Here is a 21383-nt window from a genome sequence, read left to right as displayed (position 1 = left end):
TTTATCAGTCCAATATTAAATTCTACTGTGTGCGCCCCCACTTCGGTGAGTCAATAACTAGACATATTCTAGTTTTACTCATGACATAAGTTTTACGTATAAAAACTTTGATATGCGTTCTCCTCGAGTTCAGAAAATAACAACTCTGGCATCTTGAAACTTTAGGAAATTAAAGAAGTGATAACTGGGAAGAATACCAGAATCCATATTTATTGAGCATCTCAAAGTAGAAAATCCCTTCTGTGGCCAAAAATTCTTAGAGTAATGTATTTTGGTCCTACTTTTAGGAGTAAGAGCAATTTATCAACATTTAAAAAAAAAATAAAAAAATAAAATGAAGGAAAATTTTCACCAAATGTAGGAGAGCTCCAAAGGTGTCCTAACTGGTTAGGAGTATAAAAAAAAATGGCGTTCAGGCAGAGACGTGCGTGGAAGAGAGACGTTTTAGTAATGTTGAGGGACACAGAGCTCATTAAAGATACATTTAGACACAACAAACACATCACATGCAATATGTAACTGGTCCATTTATGAACAATTCATACGCTGTCTCTGCAGGTGACAGACTGATAAAAAAATTTTTTGGTACAGAGAAGACGCAGCTTTAAAATAGTGAAGATTTAGATTTTGTCACAGCCGACAATGTCAAAATAATAAATCAAACTTTTCACAGATCATGCGCAAATTCATACATTTCCCCACCACGTACCATGAAATCAGTAAAAAACAAGCTGCAATCATGGAGTTGTGGGCACGATCCATTAAAGCCACATTAAAATAATTATATTTATATATACATTTTATATATTTACATTAAATCATTTAAAATGTACACAACTGTTTTTGAGATTCTCTGTTATCAGCTGTTATCATCCATTCCTTCACTAACATGGTGTATCCCTGTGTTTCACATTCCACAACAAACTGAAAGGTGGCACTGATGCTTTAACAAGTTGCCTTTGTTCACTTGTTATCTTTAGAGGTAAGAGTAGGGCAGAATTTTGCTTTATTTATTTTTACTCTATCCTCCGCAAGCAAAGCACTTTCATCCTCTAACCAGTTTCGCTTTCTTTTCAAAATAATTTTGATTAGATTATGACAGTCCTACACAACTCTATTATAGAGGCTTGAAACAGTTGTGATTAGCAGTTTGATTAGGATAACATCATGTAGCCGAGTGACGCATCTATACGTTTTGTCTGTGCGCATAAAGCATTCACACAACTGCTGATGATTTCACCTTTTTGCTTTTCCAGCGTTTAAAACTGCAAAAATCTTAAAAACTACAACACCCATTATAACGAGCAGACTACTTTACGGCACTCAATGCCTTGAATAGTGACGTTGCTCACTTTTCTACTCCTCTCTGAAAAAAAAAAAAAGGAGTAGGATGCTTAATAAACAACTTTATAAAGATTGTCAATCCGAAATAAACTTTGAGCCCATTGCCTACGAGTGATTCTGAGATACTTAGTTAATATGGGCCCAGGTCACCTTGGCCAGTGCAGGCCATTTACATCAAGTCTCAGTCATGAGGTGATCATGTTCAGGATGGAAACAAGCAGTTACAAACAAACTGTGTTCATTTTAAACCCCCTTACCCTGATGTACTCCAGCCAATGTGTGGCATGCACAGAGGAGAACCAGCGCTGCTCATCGATGGCGGGATACACCACTTCCTTAAGCTTGCGTAGGGACTCCCTAATGACATGCATGTTGGGAATCTCCAGGAAGTTTAATTCTACATTAGGATAGAAACTCTCATTCTCATAGCCACCATCTTTGGCCTGTAAGAGAAAAAAACACTGCATTTATGGATTTTACACATTCATGCTGTCATTATTTTTAACTAGAGTAATTCAAAGGTTTTTTAATCACTCTACAATTAAAGACAAACAAGTAGGACAGCCTGAAAACAAAGATGTGTACAAACAAACAACTGTATGTACACTGAAGTGCTCAGGAAAGATGAACAATTTACCAGTGAAAACAAACTTTGATCAGAAAGGTTCTGCTGAACCAAGACAACAAGAAGATAGTGCCAGCGTATACTGAAGTATGTATTTCCACCAATAAAATAGTCGCACATTGCCATGGGGGCAAGAGTAGCTTGGGGGTTGAGGTGCTAGACTCCTGATCAAAAGTTCCCTGGTTCTGTTCGGCCTTGGAGCTAGGTCTAGGTCCCCCCTAACTGCTCAGATACAAAGGAAAGTTAAGCTGGCATCCTGTCCCTGTTAGAAACTGCCACTAAAAACAATGGATACCTCTTCAGGACTGGGTAGTATTCAATGCCCAAAGTGTCCAATGGCTCACAGACATTGCCATGGCCTAATTAGACCATCATGGAATAAATAAGTCCCTATAGCTTGCAATACTAAAGCTTGCAGAGGATCACTAGACATTTAAAGAAGTACGCTTAGGTCAGATAAAACCCTTTGGTCAGAATTGTATTGTTTGACTATAATGAGCCGCACTATGATCACAACTGCGTTGGACAGCAGGAGTATAAGAGTAGCCATCTAATAATAAATCTGTGACGCTAGTCCAATAGAAAATATGTGGGCTGCACTAAAGAACTATATCTGAGTACCCTGACTGACTAAGCTACACCAGTTCTCTCAGGAAGAATGAGCAAAGGTTTTGCCAAGCAATGCCACTAAATATTAACAAACATAAAATATGACACACTAAAAATATGATAAAATGATTTTAAAAATCTCTTTAAAAAAATTATTTTGAAATTACCTTTTATGGAAATAAAGCGTAGAAGCTTATCTAAGAAATGTATGGAATGGTGAAGTGGAGCTAACCTAACTGATTTCAATACAAACCATTTCCAGCTGAACTACTTAAGTGCAATCCAAAAACCTGATACTGTTAAGTGACCCAAATGCTTGGAAATGTGTTTAACCATTTTAACTTAATTTTCGACATTTATTTACATCTGTCTTAAAATAACTTCCAAAAGTCTTAACCAGTTAACATAAAAGCAATAATCCATTTACAAATGGGCTCTGCTCACTTTGTTTGTGATAGCCACACTGCTTTGACGGGCATCAAAGATGCAGAGTTTGTGAGACTGGGCATTGGCATCCAGGATGGTCTGGAGATATCGCTCATCTTCCTTACAGCGACGGTCTAAGGGGCCCACCTGAGGCTGACCACAACGCACTATGGCTGCCTGACTCTCCGGATGGATCCATGAGAGTACCTGACCATAAAAAGATAAAGAAAAAAGAAAAAGAGATTCTCATACATTTCAGGGGCCAGGGAATAAATAAATAAAAGGTCATGGAGATACAGGTTAGAAGCTGCAGCTGAGTTCACATCAAATATTAGAAAATTCTGATGATCTAGGATTTTCACCCACAACGGTCTCTAGAGCATCTTAGAATGCACATCAAACATTAGTAGGTTTTTTGTTTGTTTGTTTGTTTGTTTGATTTTTGCATTGTGCTACTGCCACTGTGATTTTGTGCTGCTGTTATGTAATTGGCTTATTTTTTTATACCATGAATAAGTTGGAGTACAGGTGTAAAGTCAAGGATGAGAGTATATGAGGGTAAACTTCTGTAGGTTACACGCATGTGACATTTTAATAAGAGTAAGCAAAAGCTCAGGGTGACTTATTACTTTCATTGAGATCACTGCTCATTTTTTGTTTTTATTAATTTATTAAGTAAAGGAAAAACACAATATCTACCTAAATGCAGCATTACTGCTTTACTATCTGTTATTTCCACCTTGAGCACATCAGATGCAATAAAAAAAAAAACCTTAGCTGCATTATGTTCAGGATTTTCTGCCATGTTACCCATCTTTAATGTTTGTATATCATATTTAGAAATTTGGTATAAATATGGATAAATTCTAATATACAGTTTCTAAAGGAAGTCACAATGAGTTTATACATAAGGTTTTAGCTATAGTATGGGAAATATAACGCTGTAGCTCAAAGCACTTACAGGAAAACGACGTTTGGCCCTGAAGGCAGCAACTCTCTTAAGCTCATCTTCATTAATGCTGGAGGGCAGAACAAGCAGTGCCGGGTATGTCTCACACACCTCATAATTGCTGTTGATCTTACTGATGAACCAGCTCTCATTTGGCAGACCCTGTATGCAGAAAACAAACTTTTCTGAACTTACTGCACAAATTAGTCATTCAGAATAATTACACTCTTTACATAATGTTCATGTTGAACTGCTCTACTGCTGTGTATCATGTGATGTATGGACATGTGACATGCTTATTATTGCTTATTATTACTTATTATTCTTTTATTCTTATTACCTTTTTTACAGAAATACCATTAAAGTAACCATTAAACAGGAAGGGAGATACTTTGACCCTTTGTCCAGATTTAGTTTTTTTTTTTTTTTTTTCAGTTGAATATTTATCCATTTGTTCTTGAGATACCGCACTAATGAGAATCTCAGTAATGGCCAAACAACCGGAAACCTAATATAAAAAAATAAGAACAACAAATAGAAAGTCTCTTTGCACTGTTCTTGAGCTAATATGAAGGCCACATGAAGTTTGAAGCTATTAACTTTGCTGAAAGTTGGCAATCATTTTACATGGCCTACAAACTTTGTGGCCGAGTTGCTGTTGTTCCCATTCACTTCCACTTTGTTACAACTCCACTAACAGTTGACTAGTTAAGAAAATTTCACAGCTGGCATGTTATGATTACACAGGTGGCATCCTATCAGGGGAAAACACTAGAATTCACTAAGCTCTTGTAAGCGATGTTAGTACAAGCCGTCTACATGCCTAGGTGCTTCATTTTATACGCCTGTAACTATGGAAATGATTGGAAATCAATGATTTGGATGGGTGAGTGAATACTTCTGGCAATATAGTGTACATCACGTCACACTAGATGCCGAAGATACTTTCAAAGAATCCTTAGCACTCCTTAAAGAAAGCACTGAGGTGGCTTAATACCAAATTCACGGGGTCACTGTGAATTTTTAAACACGAAAGACATGGCATCTTGAGGTGGTCTTTTTACTGGTTTTATATGCGCTAATAATATTATTTCTTATTACTTTATTTTACCAATTCTCTGTCACTACTAAGAGTCAATGTCTTAATTACAGTAGGTCTCACCCCCCTGCTCTCATGTAATTCACAACCTGGATAACAGCTACAACCTTTTATTTCATGGATGAATAATAAGTACCACTGAGTGTGTCAACATGATTAAAAGCTTGCTTTTTTTGCTTTTCTTATGGCACAGTAAAGTTTGGAAGCTTTTATTCAGAACCTTTTTTCATTTGGAGTTAACTTTTATTTATATACAGTACAGGCCAAAAGCTTGGACACGCCTTCTCATCTATCTGTCAATGTGTTTTCCTTATTTTCATGACTACAGTATTTACATTTGTACATTCTCACTGAAGGCATCAAAACTATGAATGAACACATGTGAAGTTATGTGCTTAACAAAAAAAGGTCACCACAGTCATCGGACCTGAATGCAATCGAGATGGTTTGGGGTGAGCTGGAGTGAAGGCAAAGGGGCCAACAAGTGCTAAACACCTCTGGGAACTCCTTTAAGACTGTTGGAAACCATTTCAGATGACTTTCTCTTGAAGCTCATCGAGAGAATGCCAAGAGTGTGCAAAGCAGTAATCAGAGCAAAGGGTGGCTATTTTAAAGAAACTAGAATATAAAACATGTTTTCAGTTATTTCATCTTTTTTTTTGTTAAGTACATAACTCCACATGTGTTCATTCATAGTTTTGATGCCTTTAGTGAGAATCTACCAATGTAAATGGTCATAAAAATAAAGAAAACACATTGAATGAATGAAGGTGTGTCCAAACTTTTGGCCTGTACTGTACTTTAAATATTTTTAACTAATTTGTCTATTGATTGCTTAATGAGGATGCCCAAACATTGGCCATCAAACAAATTTGCATGTACTGCACACCAAAAAAAAAATCATCTGCAGCCATGTGCAGGGTGTAAAATAAAAATATTGTTAATGGTTTACTGGCATCAAGGAATCATATAATTCATATGGTTTTACCTGTCTCTTGTATTCAGCTACAGGATCATAAACCTTCCATCCATCTTCTGGAAACTTCTCCAAATATTTAAATGCAAAGAAAGGCTGCAGGCCAAATAGGAAAAAAACAACTGATTTATTGTGGATTTATTCATAACACCTCAGGCAACATACACCGATCAGCCATAACATTAAAATGTGTCTGACTAATATGTAATAGTTCCCCCTTGTGCCTCCAAACTTTGGGCCATTAAGGCATGAACTTCACAAGACCTGTGAAGGTGTGCTGTGGTATCTGGCATCAAGTCATTAGCAGCAGATTATTGTCCTGTAGATCAGGACAGCAGCAGATCATCATAAGTCCTGTAAGATGCGAGAAGAGGCTTCCATGGGTCAGACTATTTGTCTAGCACATCCCACAAATGCTTTGTTCAAATTAGGATCTGGGGAATCTAAAATCAAAGTCAACTCCTTCAACTCTGTCATGTTGAGTCCTTTTCAATGTAGGAGTGTACTTTCTCTACAACAATGTTTATGAAGGTGGTACATGGTAAAGTAACATCTACATGAATTGCAGTAGTTTTGGAGTTACTCTGACCCAGTTGTCTAGCCATCACAATTTGGCACTTTTTAATGTCACTCAGATCCTTACACTTGCCCAGTTTTCCATACATAAATTTTGAGAACGGACTGATTACTTGCTGCCTAATATATCCCACTCATTGACAGGGGTCATTGTAATTACATAATCAATGTTAATCATTTCATATGTCAGCTTATGTTATGGCTGACTGGTGATTAAGGGATTATTGCAATAATAATAAAATTAAAAAAAAACATGATCAGTCATGGAAAGCCATTACAATTCTCTAAATCAAATTACAGAATTTTTCTTGGCCATGTATGACATGTTTATATGCATTATGAACATACGGGCTGCAATTGGAAAATTTTAGCCTAAATTTAAGCCTAGGCATTGATGAATTGGCAAAGCTTAGCCTAACTAATACTGATAAAGACTTGTGCTAAAATATATACTGTTTTTTGTAACAAAATTTTGGACACAACCTTCTTATTCAATTGTTTTTCTTTATTTTTTTTATTGTTTTAACATTGTGTATTAATCCTTAAGACAGTTAAATTAGGATTAGAGTAGTTTTCCAACAATCTTGAGAAGTTCCCAAAGATCCAAAATACTTGCTGGTTACTTGTTGACTCTCCTTTCTTACACATCCCAAACAATCTGAATTGAATTTAGATTGGGCAATTTTGGAGACCAGGTCATCTGATGCAGCACTCTGACACTCTCAGATATAAACTAAGCTCATCTCTTACTGTACATAACCTAAAGGCATCATTGGGTTGTTGGAAAATAAATTATGGTCCCACTAAGTGCAAACCAGATGGGATAGCTTGTTGCTGCAAAATGCAGTGGTAGCCATGTTGGTTAAATCACCAACAGTGTCAACAGCAAAGCACCCCCACACCATCACACCTCCTTAGTGGGAACCACACATTCAGGAACTGCCTGTTCACCCTCTGTACATCTAACAATGACACGTCAGTTGGTACCAAAATCTCAAACTTAGATTCATCAAACCAAAAGACAAATCTAATGGCCCCAAGCAAGTCTCTTCTGCTAGTTTGACCATTGACTCACACAGTCACAGACTCACACAGTCTACTCAAAACAGTGGCTTAAGTCTGCCGCTTAATCTCTGAGAAGCATTTATGTGGGCTCTAATCTGAGGTGTAAATCATCAGATTCAGTTCCTAATGAACTTATTCTCTGCAGCAGAGGTAGCGCTCTGTCTTTATTTCCTGGGACAGTTCTCATGAGTGCCAGTTTCATCATAAACTTTTATGCTCTTGGCGACTGAAATTTCATAAAAATTTTCTGAGATTTTTTGAACTGACTGAACTTTATTTCTTAAAGTGAAAATGGACTGACTTAACTTAACTGACTTAACTAAGCGTTCTTGCCATAATATGGATTTGTTACAGTAATAGGGCTATCGATTTTATACTGTACCAACCTTTCCTCTGCACAGGGCATCTGATGGTCTAAACACTAAGAAGATATGAAGAAATGTAACAAATTAACTCTTGATAAGGCACAATTGTCAACTTAAAACCATTCCAGGTGACCAACTCTTGAATCTGATGATGATAGATTGTCAATAGTGTGCCGAGCTGTCATCAAAGCTGAATATAGCTACTTTGGACAATCTAAAATATAAAACATATTCTGAGCTTTTTAACACTTTTTGTTTACTATGAAATTAGTACAATGTTGAAAATGATAAAAATAAATAAAAACCACCGACATAGAAGGTGTGTTCAAACTTTTGCCTGGTAGTGTAGCTGACAAATACTATACAAAAAGCCATGAGTTCTAAAGCATTAGTACAGTGGAACCTTGGATAACTTGGTCTGCTAGCGTTTGGCAATACAAGCACAATTTTTAGAATAAATTTTAACTTAATAAATGAGCAAGGTCTTGACAGACGAGTTGTACGTACGCGCTTTTTTGACAGCTGAGCCAATGGTTCTTATTATGTGAAAATTAAGTTTGATATACGAGTGCTTTGAAATAATGTACTATATACTTGCAAACCAAGGTTTAACTGTAACGGTGTTTCTAAACTCCCATAGTAATTTACTTACTTCTTTAAGAACCACATAATGCAGTACAACAGTAACATGGCAAAAAAAAAAAAAAAAAACAGTCACTCTGGTCCTTACCAAGTCATGCGAGAGGGGAAATGCATATTTAGACAACATCTCAAAGATCTCCACATTGCTGTCTTCTTGCTTTTTATATGTAAACCTTAGGTTCCTTAAGTCCTTGGAGTGAATGTAAACATGAAATTTAAAGACATTTTTGACAGTATTATTTGTTTTATGAAAGTACGTACATGTATATAAGTAGATATAGAAACATTCTCTTACTTTGCAAACTATCTCTAGACCTTGAGTGCTCTCTCTGTGGCTTTGCACCCCAATAGTCTCCAAGCGACTGATGGCGCCCAGGTTTACATCCAGTACAAATGGTGGATTCTAGCAGAAGTAGAATCTGTTTTATTTTGCTAAGTGTATTACACATAAAATGGGTATTCTAGAGTGGCTATTATAGACACGAAAAGATAGGCAGACAACATGTGTCTATTTACATGCATGCAGGTATACAAGTACACAGCAAAAAAATTACAGGAAATTCATTCAAAAATATAAGAAATACATATGGAAATAAACAAACAACAGGTAGGGGAATTAAAGCAAGGCACTAATTTAGAATGATATCTTGAATGCACTCATGTCAACAGTCCATATTACTTTCTTCACTTTAAAACACATTTATCTTCAAGTTTAAAAAAAATGTAAATTTAGGTATTTTGGCCCTTTTCTTAAGATTCAAGAGAGAAGATTCCATTCCATTGGAAGAATTTATGCCAGGACTGCACTGATGGAGGTCTATGTTTTTAGCAACACTTTCAGCCAAAGAATAAGAAACAACTTAAGTTATAATATCAAATAATGTAAGTGAAAGCAATTTTCAATCCCAGAACGGGATTTGCAGCAAATCTCCACCCACAATGTCCAGGTTAAAAATCCAACTGCGACCAAAGTTCTAGCTACACATAAATAAAAACATTATGCATGCGGTTAACTTAATATACACTATTTTGGATAACTACCAATCCTAAATAGCTAGCACTCTTCAATCATGAAGAATGGCATAATTAACCAAGCCCAAGAAGTTTCAAGAAGTGTCAAGAAGGTTAAAAAAAAAAAAAAAAAGTATTGAATTCTTGAAAAGTTTTGATTTCGGGTTGTTATTAAGCACATTAACATTTCTAATCCAACATAATGTTTAAGGGTAGGAAGATTAGCTTACTCGTGTGAGACTCTTGAAGTAAAGCTTGTAGTCAGTAATGGTCAATGTGCCACTTACAGCTCCAGAAAAAGGACAGATGTACGTAACATTTTTGGCTGTGGAGAGAGAGTTTGTTTCTTATGTAACACTGATAAAACCAGGACCTGTCAAAGTAAGAATCTGATCTAAAATGAGAATCAAATCAGACACTGCGTGGACCTTAGGAAATACTGCTTGCATGCATATGTTGACATATTTCTTATTTTTCTTAAGAAATGTGGATTAAATAAAATTTAAGAGAATTTGGTATATAAAACGTGACTATATTATATGACTATATTACTGTATATGTATGGCCTACAGATTACATTTGATGGTACATACAGTTAAACCTAGTAGATCTAGTTTCAAATTACTATATACTTTTAAATTTTGCTTCCCCACCCCCAACCAAATGGGATGCAAAATAAATGAAAAAAATAATTATTATAATTTCATTCAATTTTAAAGGTTATTTCTTGGTTGCAAATGACTCATGTCTGGCATACACAGACAAGCTCTGCCAGACTTTTATTCCAGGGGTTACAGCAGGCACTGTCTATAGTTTTTTCCCCTCTCTATACTCTTTTCTTCTCATCTCAATTTGTCTCACCTGTCCATAGTATGTTATTTCAAGATCTGTTTCCATTCAGAGGTATGGTTATGTTATTTTCATTTTACAAGTACTTTCTATGTTGTCTTCATTTTCAAACTTAGCAATGTATACTTTTTTATTGTAATTGTATAACCCCCAGGTGACATGGTGGTGTAGTAGTAAGGACTGTCGCCTTGCACCTCCAGGGTACTCCGGTTTCCTCCCACAGTACAAAGATAGATTAGGATAACTAGCATTCCCAAATTGCCCATAGTGTGTGAATGAGTGTGTGTATGTGTGTGTGCCCTGCGATGTATTAGCACCCTGTCCAGGGTGTACCCCGTGCCCTAAGTCTCCTGGGATAGGCTCCAGGCCCCCCGCATTCCTGAATACAGGATAAAGCAGTACAGATGATGAGTGAGAGAGAGTGTGTAAGCCTCTGAGAGAGAGTGTATAAGCATATCCTAAAAACTGTGTGTAAATCCAGCACCCAGGACTGCATTTCATTCCCAGTACACTGTTAACCACAGTAGAGTCCTAAAAATATCAAATTATATTTAAAATTTTATTTAAAAAAATAATAAATCAATAAAATATAATAGTGTAAGCAAAAACTGTGACCTTAATTCCATAATTCCAAAAGTATGGGAACACAACTTTATTTGTTGTGACTTCTGAGCAGTCTAAACAAATAAAATCTAATTTGTCTTTATACCTGACTAACGCCAAATGACTTGAAGAAATTAAACTTAAAGAACTTAAAACTTAATGTTTTTAATTGGAAAATATATTTTTTATGACAGGGAATGACTCAGATAATAAACAATAACTTTGTCAAATTTCAAAATATTTATGGACGAGACAATAACTGTTTATAGAAATAAATGTAATATTTTAATTAACTGTTTTTATTTAAATCAGAAATTATTATTTGATAAAATTAGTAAATCCAGATTACAACATTATCTTACCTATAGCTTTGATGGTCTCCCCAGGTACACGTGGAGCCTCCTCCAGCATTGCTTGCTTATTGCCTTCCCTCAGTGCCTAAAAAAAAATAAAAAATAAATAAAAAATATCAAAAAAAGGCTAAATACACTTATTCTCACAGTGATTGAGAATTGCACAGTGATGTGAGTGTTTCTTTTTTTTTTATGCACAAACTGTGACAACACACTTGAGGCATGAGTTAAATACCATACCAAAGAAGGTTAAATGAACATGGCAAGTCAGTGCACCCAAAAAAAGCAATTAGTGAAATATGTGAGAGTTGTATAACTGTAATATGACACAACACAACACAAATGGGTTAAGGAAAACGTTTTTTTTTTGTTTGTTTTTTTTAATTCAAAGCTTAAAAATGAATGGCAGATTAAAATAGCAGGTTCACAAAAAATATTGCACAGTGTTTCCTTTTGCAGCTCTTCCAATTCCCTTACAGCATAAAGCACACGCCCTGTCCAATGTCTGGAGGGCAAAAATATACATGAAAACAAAGCCTATAATTTTGGCTACAGATGGCTGCGTAAAGAAAGAGCTGTTTAAAGACAACAAACAAAAGCAAACACACAAGCAGTCCTATGGAAACCAAGGGCAAAATGTTTATAAAGAGTATCCATCTACTTGCTTACAAAGCCATGCTAAAATTTATAATGTTATGCTGTCTTGGTAAAATGTTTGAAACCCCTCATTTTTAAAGTGAAAGAAAGAAAACGTACTACTGTTGTACAATTTATCTACAACAAAATAATTTTTTTTAGAATTTCTAAATGCTAAAAATTGACAAAAGTGTGCATATCCTAAAAACTATTTTAAAACATAATCAAAAATGACATTATAATATAGTATAGGAAAAAGAATGGCTTGGAGAATTACAGAGGATACAAACTGGAGGAGGTTAAAAAAAGCAAAGAGAATAGAGAATAATGATGTCACGTTCAAAGAGGGATCCTGAAACACAGAAATTTTATAATTTTTGAATAGTGATTGCTTAAATTATCTGCATTATTATCTGACCAATTTTATTTTTAAACATATAAAACATTAAACGCAATAATTAATTATTTTTAATTACTATTAAAAAGTTATTTTTGCTGAAAACAGTTTATTGTTAGTTGATTTCATAAAAAAAATTAAAAAAAAACCACAATGTCCTGTCTATTCTCACCTCAATCAGTTACCAAAGTTGAAAGAATGGAAGCTCCTCACAAATTAGTTTTAAAAATTTGCCTAGAATGATGGCATTGTTTAACAGTCTTAGGAGGCTGAAGAGAATGAAGGCTTTCAATTCACTGTACAGCTCTGTCTCAAAAACTGGGTCAGAGAGCAAAACTGGATGCTGTCATGACCAAAAACACAATGGTGTCTTGTCATTAACCAGCTCCAGTCTTTTAAAGACATGTACATGTCTTTAAAATTATGCTGAGTTACAGGAGGTTTAAGCTCAAGATACAAAATCGCAATTGCTGCTTAAAACTAGTTTATAAAAGTAATCTGTAATAGTGTTTTAAAATAATAGACTGTAGTTTTTCTTTCATTAATCTTTAAAATGTAAAACAATTATAAAATTTATAATTAATGTGTGGGTATGTAATTAACCATAATTTACTAAAATTGCAGGGATGGAGGTGGTGCCCTTTGTCAGGTTAGAGCAACAGATCAGACTAAAAATGTCTGTGTTTGTCTCTAGTTTACAAAGCTTGCATAAACTTTACCTACACCAAATCCAAAGTAATGTCTGATAGTGACAGGGGAAACACATATACACACACATACACAAAACTTGCCAAAGAGAAGTCTTTATGCTGAATATTGTTGTCCAAGAGAATTCCACCATCATTAACCTACATAAGGAAATGATAAGAAGATGGGCAAAAAAACATATAAATATTGATGGGGAAGAGAAAAAATAAGGAGACCGTTATAGAGACTATACTAGTCAGTGCTTGGATTTGAGAACAATGAAAACCTTTTATACAGAATTGCCAGAATAACCATCTTACAGTGAACGAACAGATTGAGGAAGAGGACTTGAAATGTTACAAAAGATCATGTGGACAAGACCATGAAACTGGAAAAACATGTACTGGAAAGTTTTAAATTAGTAAAATGCCAAAGAAAAAATAATTATATTTGAGGTGCTTGTCTTCCTATGATTAGTTAAAAATTTATAAATGCACAAACTCCGTATTCAGAATTTTGTGGTCACATGTATGTCAGTCACATAGTTAAACTAGTGTAAAGGTGTCCAAGATGTGGACAGAAAGTGTGTTTAGAAATAAGGTTCAGGAGTAGTGATGCATAGATAAATTTCCATGCATCATTACTTCTAAATACTTTACATGAGTAATCAAGTTTATTTCCTGTACATTCTATAGATACTGTGATACAAACAGTATTTACTACAAAATCTGGCCAATGAAGTCACACCCACTCAAATTTATTTCTGCAATATTTATCTTTGGTTACGTTGTGCAATGTGGTGTCCAGTTCATGTGTAAAAATTATTCCCTGTGCTCCCAGTACCACTCTTTTCCAATTGGAGTTCTGGACTATGGCCAAATGGTTCCTTTTTTGGCCAGGCAGTGTATATTAAAGCAGAGTAAGTCTGGCTAAAGGATTGCCCATTAGCTATATGTCTGGAGTTCTACTTAAAAATTTAGAGAGAAATACGCCTTCAAGTATGATTCATATTCTTTTCTTATAATTGTTACAATTAACAGCAAGTTAAGGGTGGACCTTGGACTGCAGGTCTTAGACTTAAACACCCTTTCACATAAGTACATTCACAATATTCATTCATTCATTTTACTTTTTAGGTCAAAACAATTCATGACCATTAGTTTTTTTTGCACCTCACATTTTTTATGTCTTCATGAGATTTTAACCACATACATGTACATATATAATTAACTGCATTTAATCAGTTTTACATTTGTTCATATATTTTAAGGCACGTGTAAGTTATAAATCACAGGAGGAGTAAATGCAGATTAGAGAGACTAACATACACTTGCAGGATAGACAGATGTATCTGGTGTGTTGATGTATGCATGAGTAAATGACCTGCTCATTCTCTTACTATCTGTCTCACCTTATGATCTCGAGACAAGGCCTCTGGTGTGATGGATCCAGGATTTTGACTTGACATTGTGGCTGCAATCAACTGTTTGCACCATTCAACATGAGCACCTGTAGGACTGCAACACAATCAGCAGGTAAACAAGTAAATATCCCTATAGGAAGATTAACCAGGCTGTTTCACACAAATGCATTCACTTGAAATTCCCCTGACACACCGAATCACCGCCCCTCACGCTGAGAGAGAACGGTGTGAGAGAATGAGAATGTTGTTTGTGTAGATTGTGTAGATTGAGAGGCGCTCGCCTATCTGAGGTGTCCGTGCTGCTGGACTCGGTGCTGCATGAAGTCCGGAGCTTTCTGCTCGAGTTTGTCTGAGCCGCCGCCGCTGCTTTTGTGTCGAGTTGTCCACAGTTCAACGGCTTCGTGTCCATACCTTTTTACTCGGTGGGTCTACATCCGTTTATAACTTTGCTTTGTAGACGTTTCACTTCTAGAATCAGCGCGGTTTCGGTCCAACTTCTCACATTCTACCTCAACCTCCAGAAGGCTGGAAGTAGATTCCCAAAAGAGTCGGTTCTCTGATTGGGAGTCGACTCCGCAAAGTTAACGCTGGCTCCGGGTCGCAGACAAGGCAGGAGATTCCAGTGTTGTTGGACAAATGCGTATTTCCAGTTTACTGATAGTATTTTTTTGTTTATTATTTACAGAAAGCTGTCATGGCAGGTGTATGTTTAGTCGCTTATAACTTAAAGCGAATCTACCGTTATAGCGCTCGGAATGACACTGCTAACTGAATAGCATTTGTTTATCAGCGTTCTTCAAATTAACGCTAATTCCAGACAGATAAATTCAGTTTAAGGCTCCATCCACATTTACAGAGCTGACATGAAACACATCAAACATTACGTTTTATTCAGACAACAGACACAGCTCTTTTTATTAACCCTTCACTCCTGAATCTTTAATTCGACTCTATTTATATCCAGACAGAAGCGGAGTCGACTCCACACACATTTCTTAAATGAAACCGCCTTAGGATCGGACAAAGCCTCGAGTCCACGTCATCGCGATACGCCTCTGAAGAACTACAGTACCCAACATGCAACGCCACGCATTTCCTTCAGTACTGTTAAAGGTATAATCATAGACCATCTTATGTTAAAGGCAAAATTAAATGTTTCCAAAAAACATTGCGGCATACTGTGAACTTCTGAGATTACAAAATAGTTTATATTCTTATATAGTCGGCCAAAAAATGTACTGTAGACACACTTCGCAAAAAGAAAAACTTGTATAGACTAATGGCAGTAATAGTTATTAACCTAGTTAACCCAGTGTAAGTATGTATCCAATGATGTAAACATTAAAGCACTTTTTGTAAGTCGTTTTGGATAAGAGCGTCTGCCAAATGCCTAAATGTAAATGTATAGATATTTTTAATACTAAATGTATTGATATATGTCATATATTGTATTATATGAAAATAGTATGATAATACTATTACTCACTGATTCATTGTCTATACGGCATAATCCTGTCTCAAAGGGGCCCTGGAGCCTATTCCAGGAGACTAGGGCGTGAGGCAGGGTACACCATGGATGTGGTGCCAATGCATCACAGGGCACACACTCATTAACACCCTATGGGCAATTTGAAAGGACGAATAAACCTAATCTGCATGTGTTTGGACTTTGGATCAAACTGGAGCACACAGTGGAAACCCACCAAGTACAGGGAGAACATGCAAACTCAAACCCGGACTTTCTAGGTGCAAGGTGACAGTTCTAACCACTAAGTCACCATGCCGCCCGATAATATTATTTATATTATATTCATATATTCAGAGAGAGATAGAGATAGATAATGGTATAATGAATATTATAATAAATAAATAGTAATGATTAACAGTTATGAACTAAATATTCACTCTATTGTCTATATCGCTTTATCTTGTATACAGTGTCGCAGGGGGGGCTAGAGCATATTCCGGAGACTTGGGGCACAAGGCAGGGTACGCCATGGTTGGGTTGCCAATTCACCTTAGGGCACACACATATAGTGACATGCTCATTCACACTCTACAGACAGTTTGGGAATGCCAATTAGCCTAGCTTGCATGTCTTTGGACTGTGGGAGAAAACCCACCAAGCACAGGGAGAACATGCAAACTCAGCATGCACACAAACCCAAGCAAACATGCACACAGACCCAAGGGGCGAACTGAACCCAGACCCTGGAGGTGCAAGGCGACAGTGCTAACCACTAAACCACCATGCATTAAATAAATATACCTATTTTACAAAGTAAACAACTACAACAAAACAATAATGTTAATTCAATTAAATTGTATATATTTACAGTAGGCTATATACCTGTATTTCTTTACATAAATACAATGTATTTAAGACAACACAGGTTATTTCAAATAGACATCTTTCTCCATCTTAAAACTGCCTAAGATACTCACATTAGCTATGTCCCCACACATCCAAAATGAATGTTATAGTGTCAACAACTATTTTTTATCCTTATACAAGTCCTCTTTACAAATACAAACCGAGTATTGATGTTTATTTAATTTTTATTACACATTTCTAATAAAAAATGAGAACAACAATTTACATTTTAAAAGTGATTCATTAAGGGTCATTATAATCATTTTCTGCATTTCTCAAAATGTCAGCCAAAATAAATCAGCACCATTCCATAAATATTTTAAAGCAATGTTTTTTTGACATGTTGTGTATGAATGAGTGAAAAGGGGTTCATAAATGACTGCCAGTAAAGTAATGACATTTGGTGCCAGAGGAGAAAAAGTATGACTGTTATAGGCAAAAGAACAGTGATCAGTTAAAACACTTCATCACAGGATCAGAAGGCAGAAAGTAAATTTGACAGCACTGCTAATCTCAGTGACTGCTATAATTCCTCAACCACAGGATCAGAGGAAAGCAGATGTGCTGGGATCCTTACCATCCACATGTCTTTATGGCCTCTGGAATACAGTGGCTCTGTGAGCCAGCGCGGTTTGAACAGTTTTGTGAGGTATTTTTGACCAAGTCCAGTCAGGCAAGCTGCTTTTTCCAGCTCTCTCATCCGCTCTGAAGGGACATCCTCAGAACAGAGCCAAGTTTCCCCAACATCCACAAGACCTGACCATCAACGACAAATTGTAATACAAACTGTTAAAAAGTGTAAATTGTAATAATGCTATTACGGAATAGAGCAATATGCAATCCATTTTACCTGCCACAACACCACGGCCAAATCTCTCCCCAGATTCCAGAAGCTCTTCTACTTCAGACTGTGTCATTCCAAATCTCTCCGTGAGGACATGTCTCCAGTCGTCTCCTTCCCAGTCTTTCTGGGCAATGTGGATGGCCAGCGTGGAGTTCTTCATCTCTGCCAGCAGGGGTCGCCACCGTGTCTCTATAGATTTCACGCCATTCAACACAAGACCAGCGTATGGCTGCCTAAAAGACAAGCAACCAACCTCCAGAGACATTAACAAAAAGTAAAATTGCCGACAATTAAGGAAATGTTTCAGACACGTTAACACCAGATGTGAGCGCGTATTTCGGCACCTGAAGCTTGTTTCCGGAAAGAAGAAAAATGCTCAACGTTAAATCCGTAGGCATGAGATTATAGCGCATTACTCATACTCATAACATAGAATTCCAGTCTGTAACTCACACACCTGTAACGCTTCGTATTATAAATTTTAACCACATTTAACTAGTCAAGAATTTTCTGTCTTCTTCTTCTCGTCAGAAAAGCCTTTCCTACAAAACCACATAATGAGTATACACTACTGCCATCTAGCGTACACTTTCATATCGCTCAGTCCCAGTACATCATCTCAAACAGGACTTTTATTGAAACGCCACGATTTTAAGTGTTTATACCAGGCTTATGCGTTACAACTAATGACAACTAAAATTAAAATACTTGATTTAATTTAACGATTCATGTATAATAAATTATAATATGAAACAGGCGCTTCCATGAGAAACCAAGCATAAACTCTCTCCAGGCTTATGTAATGCATTTTCCACTGATAGGGCAAAGAAACTCAGAACCATTTTGTGGATTATGACATTTTGCTGCCATCATTGATAAACTTTAAAAGTGAGACCATAGGGAGACCATACTCAATCACTATACTGTTCCTACTCACTATACCACTTTATCCTTTTTACATTTTCACCCTGGATGGGGTGCTTCTGCATGTCTTTGGACTGTGGGAGGAAACCCACCAAGCACAGGGAAAACATGCAAACTCCATGCACAGAGACCCTAGGTAGGAAAGACTCGGCCCTTGTGGTGCACTGTGACAGTGCTAACCACTAAGCCACAATGCTGCCACTATACTGTTCTAAAATACATAATAAATAACAAGCTACCATGAGTTACAACTGCTGCCACAAATAAATAAACTACAAATAATACGTGTGTCTAACATCCAGCAACTCCATAAAATCATTATGGAGGAGTGGAAGAGGATCTCAGCAACAACATGTGCAGCTCTGGTGAATTAGATGCCCAAGAGGATTAAAGCCATTAATTAAGGACATGCTAGATAACAATGGTGCGCACACTAAATATTGACACTTTGGACACAGTTTTGACCTTTTCAACTAGGGAGTAGTTATTTCTGTTGCTAGTTATTTAGACAATCAAGTCTGCATGCTGAGTTATTGTTAGAGGACAGTTAATTTGTACTGCTATACAAGCTCCATATTGACTGCTCTAAAGTATATGTTAAGGGGAATACTCATTTTTGTGAACAATAAAAAAACAAATACAGCTGTTCTGTGAAGCCATTATAAAAAGAATTCCATAAGAAATCCCATTTGCAGTTTGTGACAAGCCATGTGGGGGAGGCAGCAAAAACATGAAAGATGCTTGGATCAGATGGGACCAAAATTTTAATTTTTGGCCTAAATGCAAAATCACATGCACATCTCCATGAACACACCATCATGTGTGAATGCTTTTTTTTTTTTTTTTTACAGCAGGGACAGGGAAGCTGGTGAGAGTTGATGGGAAGATGGATGGAGCCAAATACAGTGTAAATAAAACCTGTTAGAGTCTGCGAGACTTGAGACTGTTGCCAGAGGTTTACCTTCACAGACACCCTCCATCCAATCTGACTGAGCTTGAGCTATTTTCCAAATAAGGATAGGAGTAAAAATTTAACTCTCTAAATGTTCAAAGCTGGTAAAAGACTTTCAGCAGTAACTGCAGCTAAAGGTGGTTCTACAAAGTGACAAATGCTAACTACTAAGCCACAGTGTCGCTTATATACAGATGCATCTCAATAAATTAGAAAAAGTTGATTTGTTTCTATAATTCAATTTAAAAAGCAAGGTGCATATATTACATAGATTTATTACACACAGACTGATATATTTCAAGTGTTTATTTCTATATAATTTTGATGATTATAAAATATAATTATATGGAAGCCCAGGTTTTGATAGTGACCTTCAGCTCTTCTGGATCTAGTTTGTTAGTCTAGTGTCTAAAATCTCCCTTTTTATCATACCCCATAGAATCTATAGGGTTTAGTACAGGAGAGTTTTCTGGCCAATCAAGCAAAGTGATACCATGGTCCTTAAACCAGTTATTAGTACTTTTGGCAGTGTGAGCAGGTGCCAAGTCCAGCTGAAAAATGAAATCAACATCTCCATAAAGCTGGTCAACAGAGGCAAGCATGAAGTGCTCTAAAACGTTCTGGTACATGGCTGTGTTGACCTTGGACCTGATAAAACACATGGACCAACACCATGGACCATTCAAAACCAGGACTTTGGCTTAAAACAAGGAATGAGACAGTTGTAGTCCATGTCCTGGATACATCTGTGCGTGGTGCCTCTTGAAGCACTGACTCCAGCTGCAGTCCACACCTGGTGAATCTCCCCCATATTCTTAAATGGGCTTTGTTTCCCAAATTTTTTCAACTGTGATTATCCCTGTTGCTTGTGCACCTTTTTCAACCACAAGTATTCCTTCCATTTAACCATTTGTGTGCAACCCTCCATGTACAGTACAGAGTTTTTATTCTTATCTTAAGAATTATTTTCTTCCAGATAGCTGTCAAATCAGCAGTCTTTTTCATCATGATTATGGTTATGTAGCCTACTGAACCAGACTAAGAGACCATTTAAAAGCTCAGGAAGCCTCAAAAGATGTTAGGAATTACTTAGCTGATTAGAGCATGACACCATCTGTATCCAATATTGAACTTTTTTACAAAATTCTAATTTTCCAGTTTCATTAGCTGAAAGCCATAATCATCAAAATCAAATAAAAAACTTAAAATATATCTGTCTGTGTGTAATGAATCTATATGCGAGTTTCATTTTTTAATTGAATTACTGAAATACATCAACTTTTTAATATTTTAATTTATTGAGATGCACCTGTGTGGTTATATTATATACACATACATACAGACAGACATGAAAATGTAAACATTTATTTACTGATATTTACATCTAAATGTGTTCAACATTACTCTGCATCAGACCTCTGTTGAAGGATTATATACAAAAGGCCTGGAGGAGGAATCTCATTCCAGTAGCATTCTGAATGCTTTGTATAGAAGTGATATACTGTAGTACATGAGTACAGGTAGGGTAACCGGAAGAAGATAGAAGCAGTAGCAGAATCCTGAAATTGTATTTGAAAAGTGAACTGTTTTAGCAGCCATGTGTGCCTAACCACTCATACTAATCTGACTTTTTTCTTATTTCTTTTCCACAATG

General features: G+C 36.3%; 2 protein-coding genes and 1 long non-coding RNA gene across 4 annotated transcripts in view; 1 reads left to right on the top strand and 2 right to left on the bottom strand.

Annotated features, from left to right (window-relative positions):
• Positions 1 to 15496, bottom strand: part of mtmr1b (myotubularin related protein 1b) — a 28849-nt gene extending 13353 nt beyond the window's left edge. The window contains exons 1-11 of one of the 2 annotated variants that reach the window (XM_053479279.1): positions 14917 to 15496; positions 14624 to 14729; positions 13317 to 13373; positions 11502 to 11577; positions 9918 to 10012; positions 8972 to 9079; positions 8765 to 8866; positions 6041 to 6124; positions 3966 to 4115; positions 3023 to 3211; positions 1602 to 1787 (exon numbers count right to left, since the gene is read on the bottom strand). In XM_053479279.1, the coding sequence (XP_053335254.1) occupies positions 1602 to 1787; positions 3023 to 3211; positions 3966 to 4115; positions 6041 to 6124; positions 8765 to 8866; positions 8972 to 9079; positions 9918 to 10012; positions 11502 to 11577; positions 13317 to 13373; positions 14624 to 14729; positions 14917 to 15044 (1281 nt within the window). In that variant the 5' untranslated portion in view covers positions 15045 to 15496. The remainder of the gene's footprint in view (positions 1 to 1601; positions 1788 to 3022; positions 3212 to 3965; positions 4116 to 6040; positions 6125 to 8764; positions 8867 to 8971; positions 9080 to 9917; positions 10013 to 11501; positions 11578 to 13316; positions 13374 to 14623; positions 14730 to 14916) is intronic. The other variant, XM_053479280.1, reaches the window with a different exon arrangement.
• Positions 14938 to 21208, top strand: LOC128508065 (uncharacterized). Its single transcript, XR_008355858.1, has 3 exons — positions 14938 to 15057; positions 15600 to 15748; positions 19629 to 21208. It is a non-coding gene; the product is annotated as an uncharacterized LOC128508065 (long non-coding RNA).
• On the bottom strand, positions 17031 to 18384 carry zgc:110222 (uncharacterized protein LOC550336 homolog). Its single transcript, XM_053479282.1, has 3 exons — positions 18198 to 18384; positions 17860 to 18106; positions 17031 to 17765 (listed from the first exon to the last, which is right to left on the bottom strand). The coding sequence occupies exons 1-3, from the start codon at positions 18264 to 18266 to the stop codon at positions 17533 to 17535; spliced, it is 549 nt and encodes a 182-aa protein (XP_053335257.1). The 5' UTR covers positions 18267 to 18384; the 3' UTR covers positions 17031 to 17532.
• Positions 21209 to 21383: the final 175 nt, after the last annotated feature.

This window comes from Clarias gariepinus, chromosome 19 (genome assembly GCF_024256425.1).
Source record: "Clarias gariepinus isolate MV-2021 ecotype Netherlands chromosome 19, CGAR_prim_01v2, whole genome shotgun sequence".
NCBI lineage: Eukaryota > Metazoa > Chordata > Actinopteri > Siluriformes > Clariidae > Clarias > Clarias gariepinus.
The sequence above is the reverse complement of the archived record's forward strand: the minus strand, read 5'-3'. Positions and strand labels throughout refer to the sequence as shown.

Coding starts and splice junctions, on each gene's coding strand:
- zgc:110222 (XM_053479282.1), bottom strand. CDS start 18,266: ATGCGCTATAATCTCATGCCTACGGATTTAACGTTGAGCATTTTTCTT. Junction 18,107..18,197: donor TTTCCGGAAACAAGCTTCAG/GTGCCGAAATAC, acceptor ATGTCTCTGGAG/GTTGGTTGCTTGTCTTTTAG. Junction 17,766..17,859: donor TGGCCGTGGTGTTGTGGCAG/GTAAAATGGATT, acceptor GTTGATGGTCAG/GTCTTGTGGATGTTGGGGAA.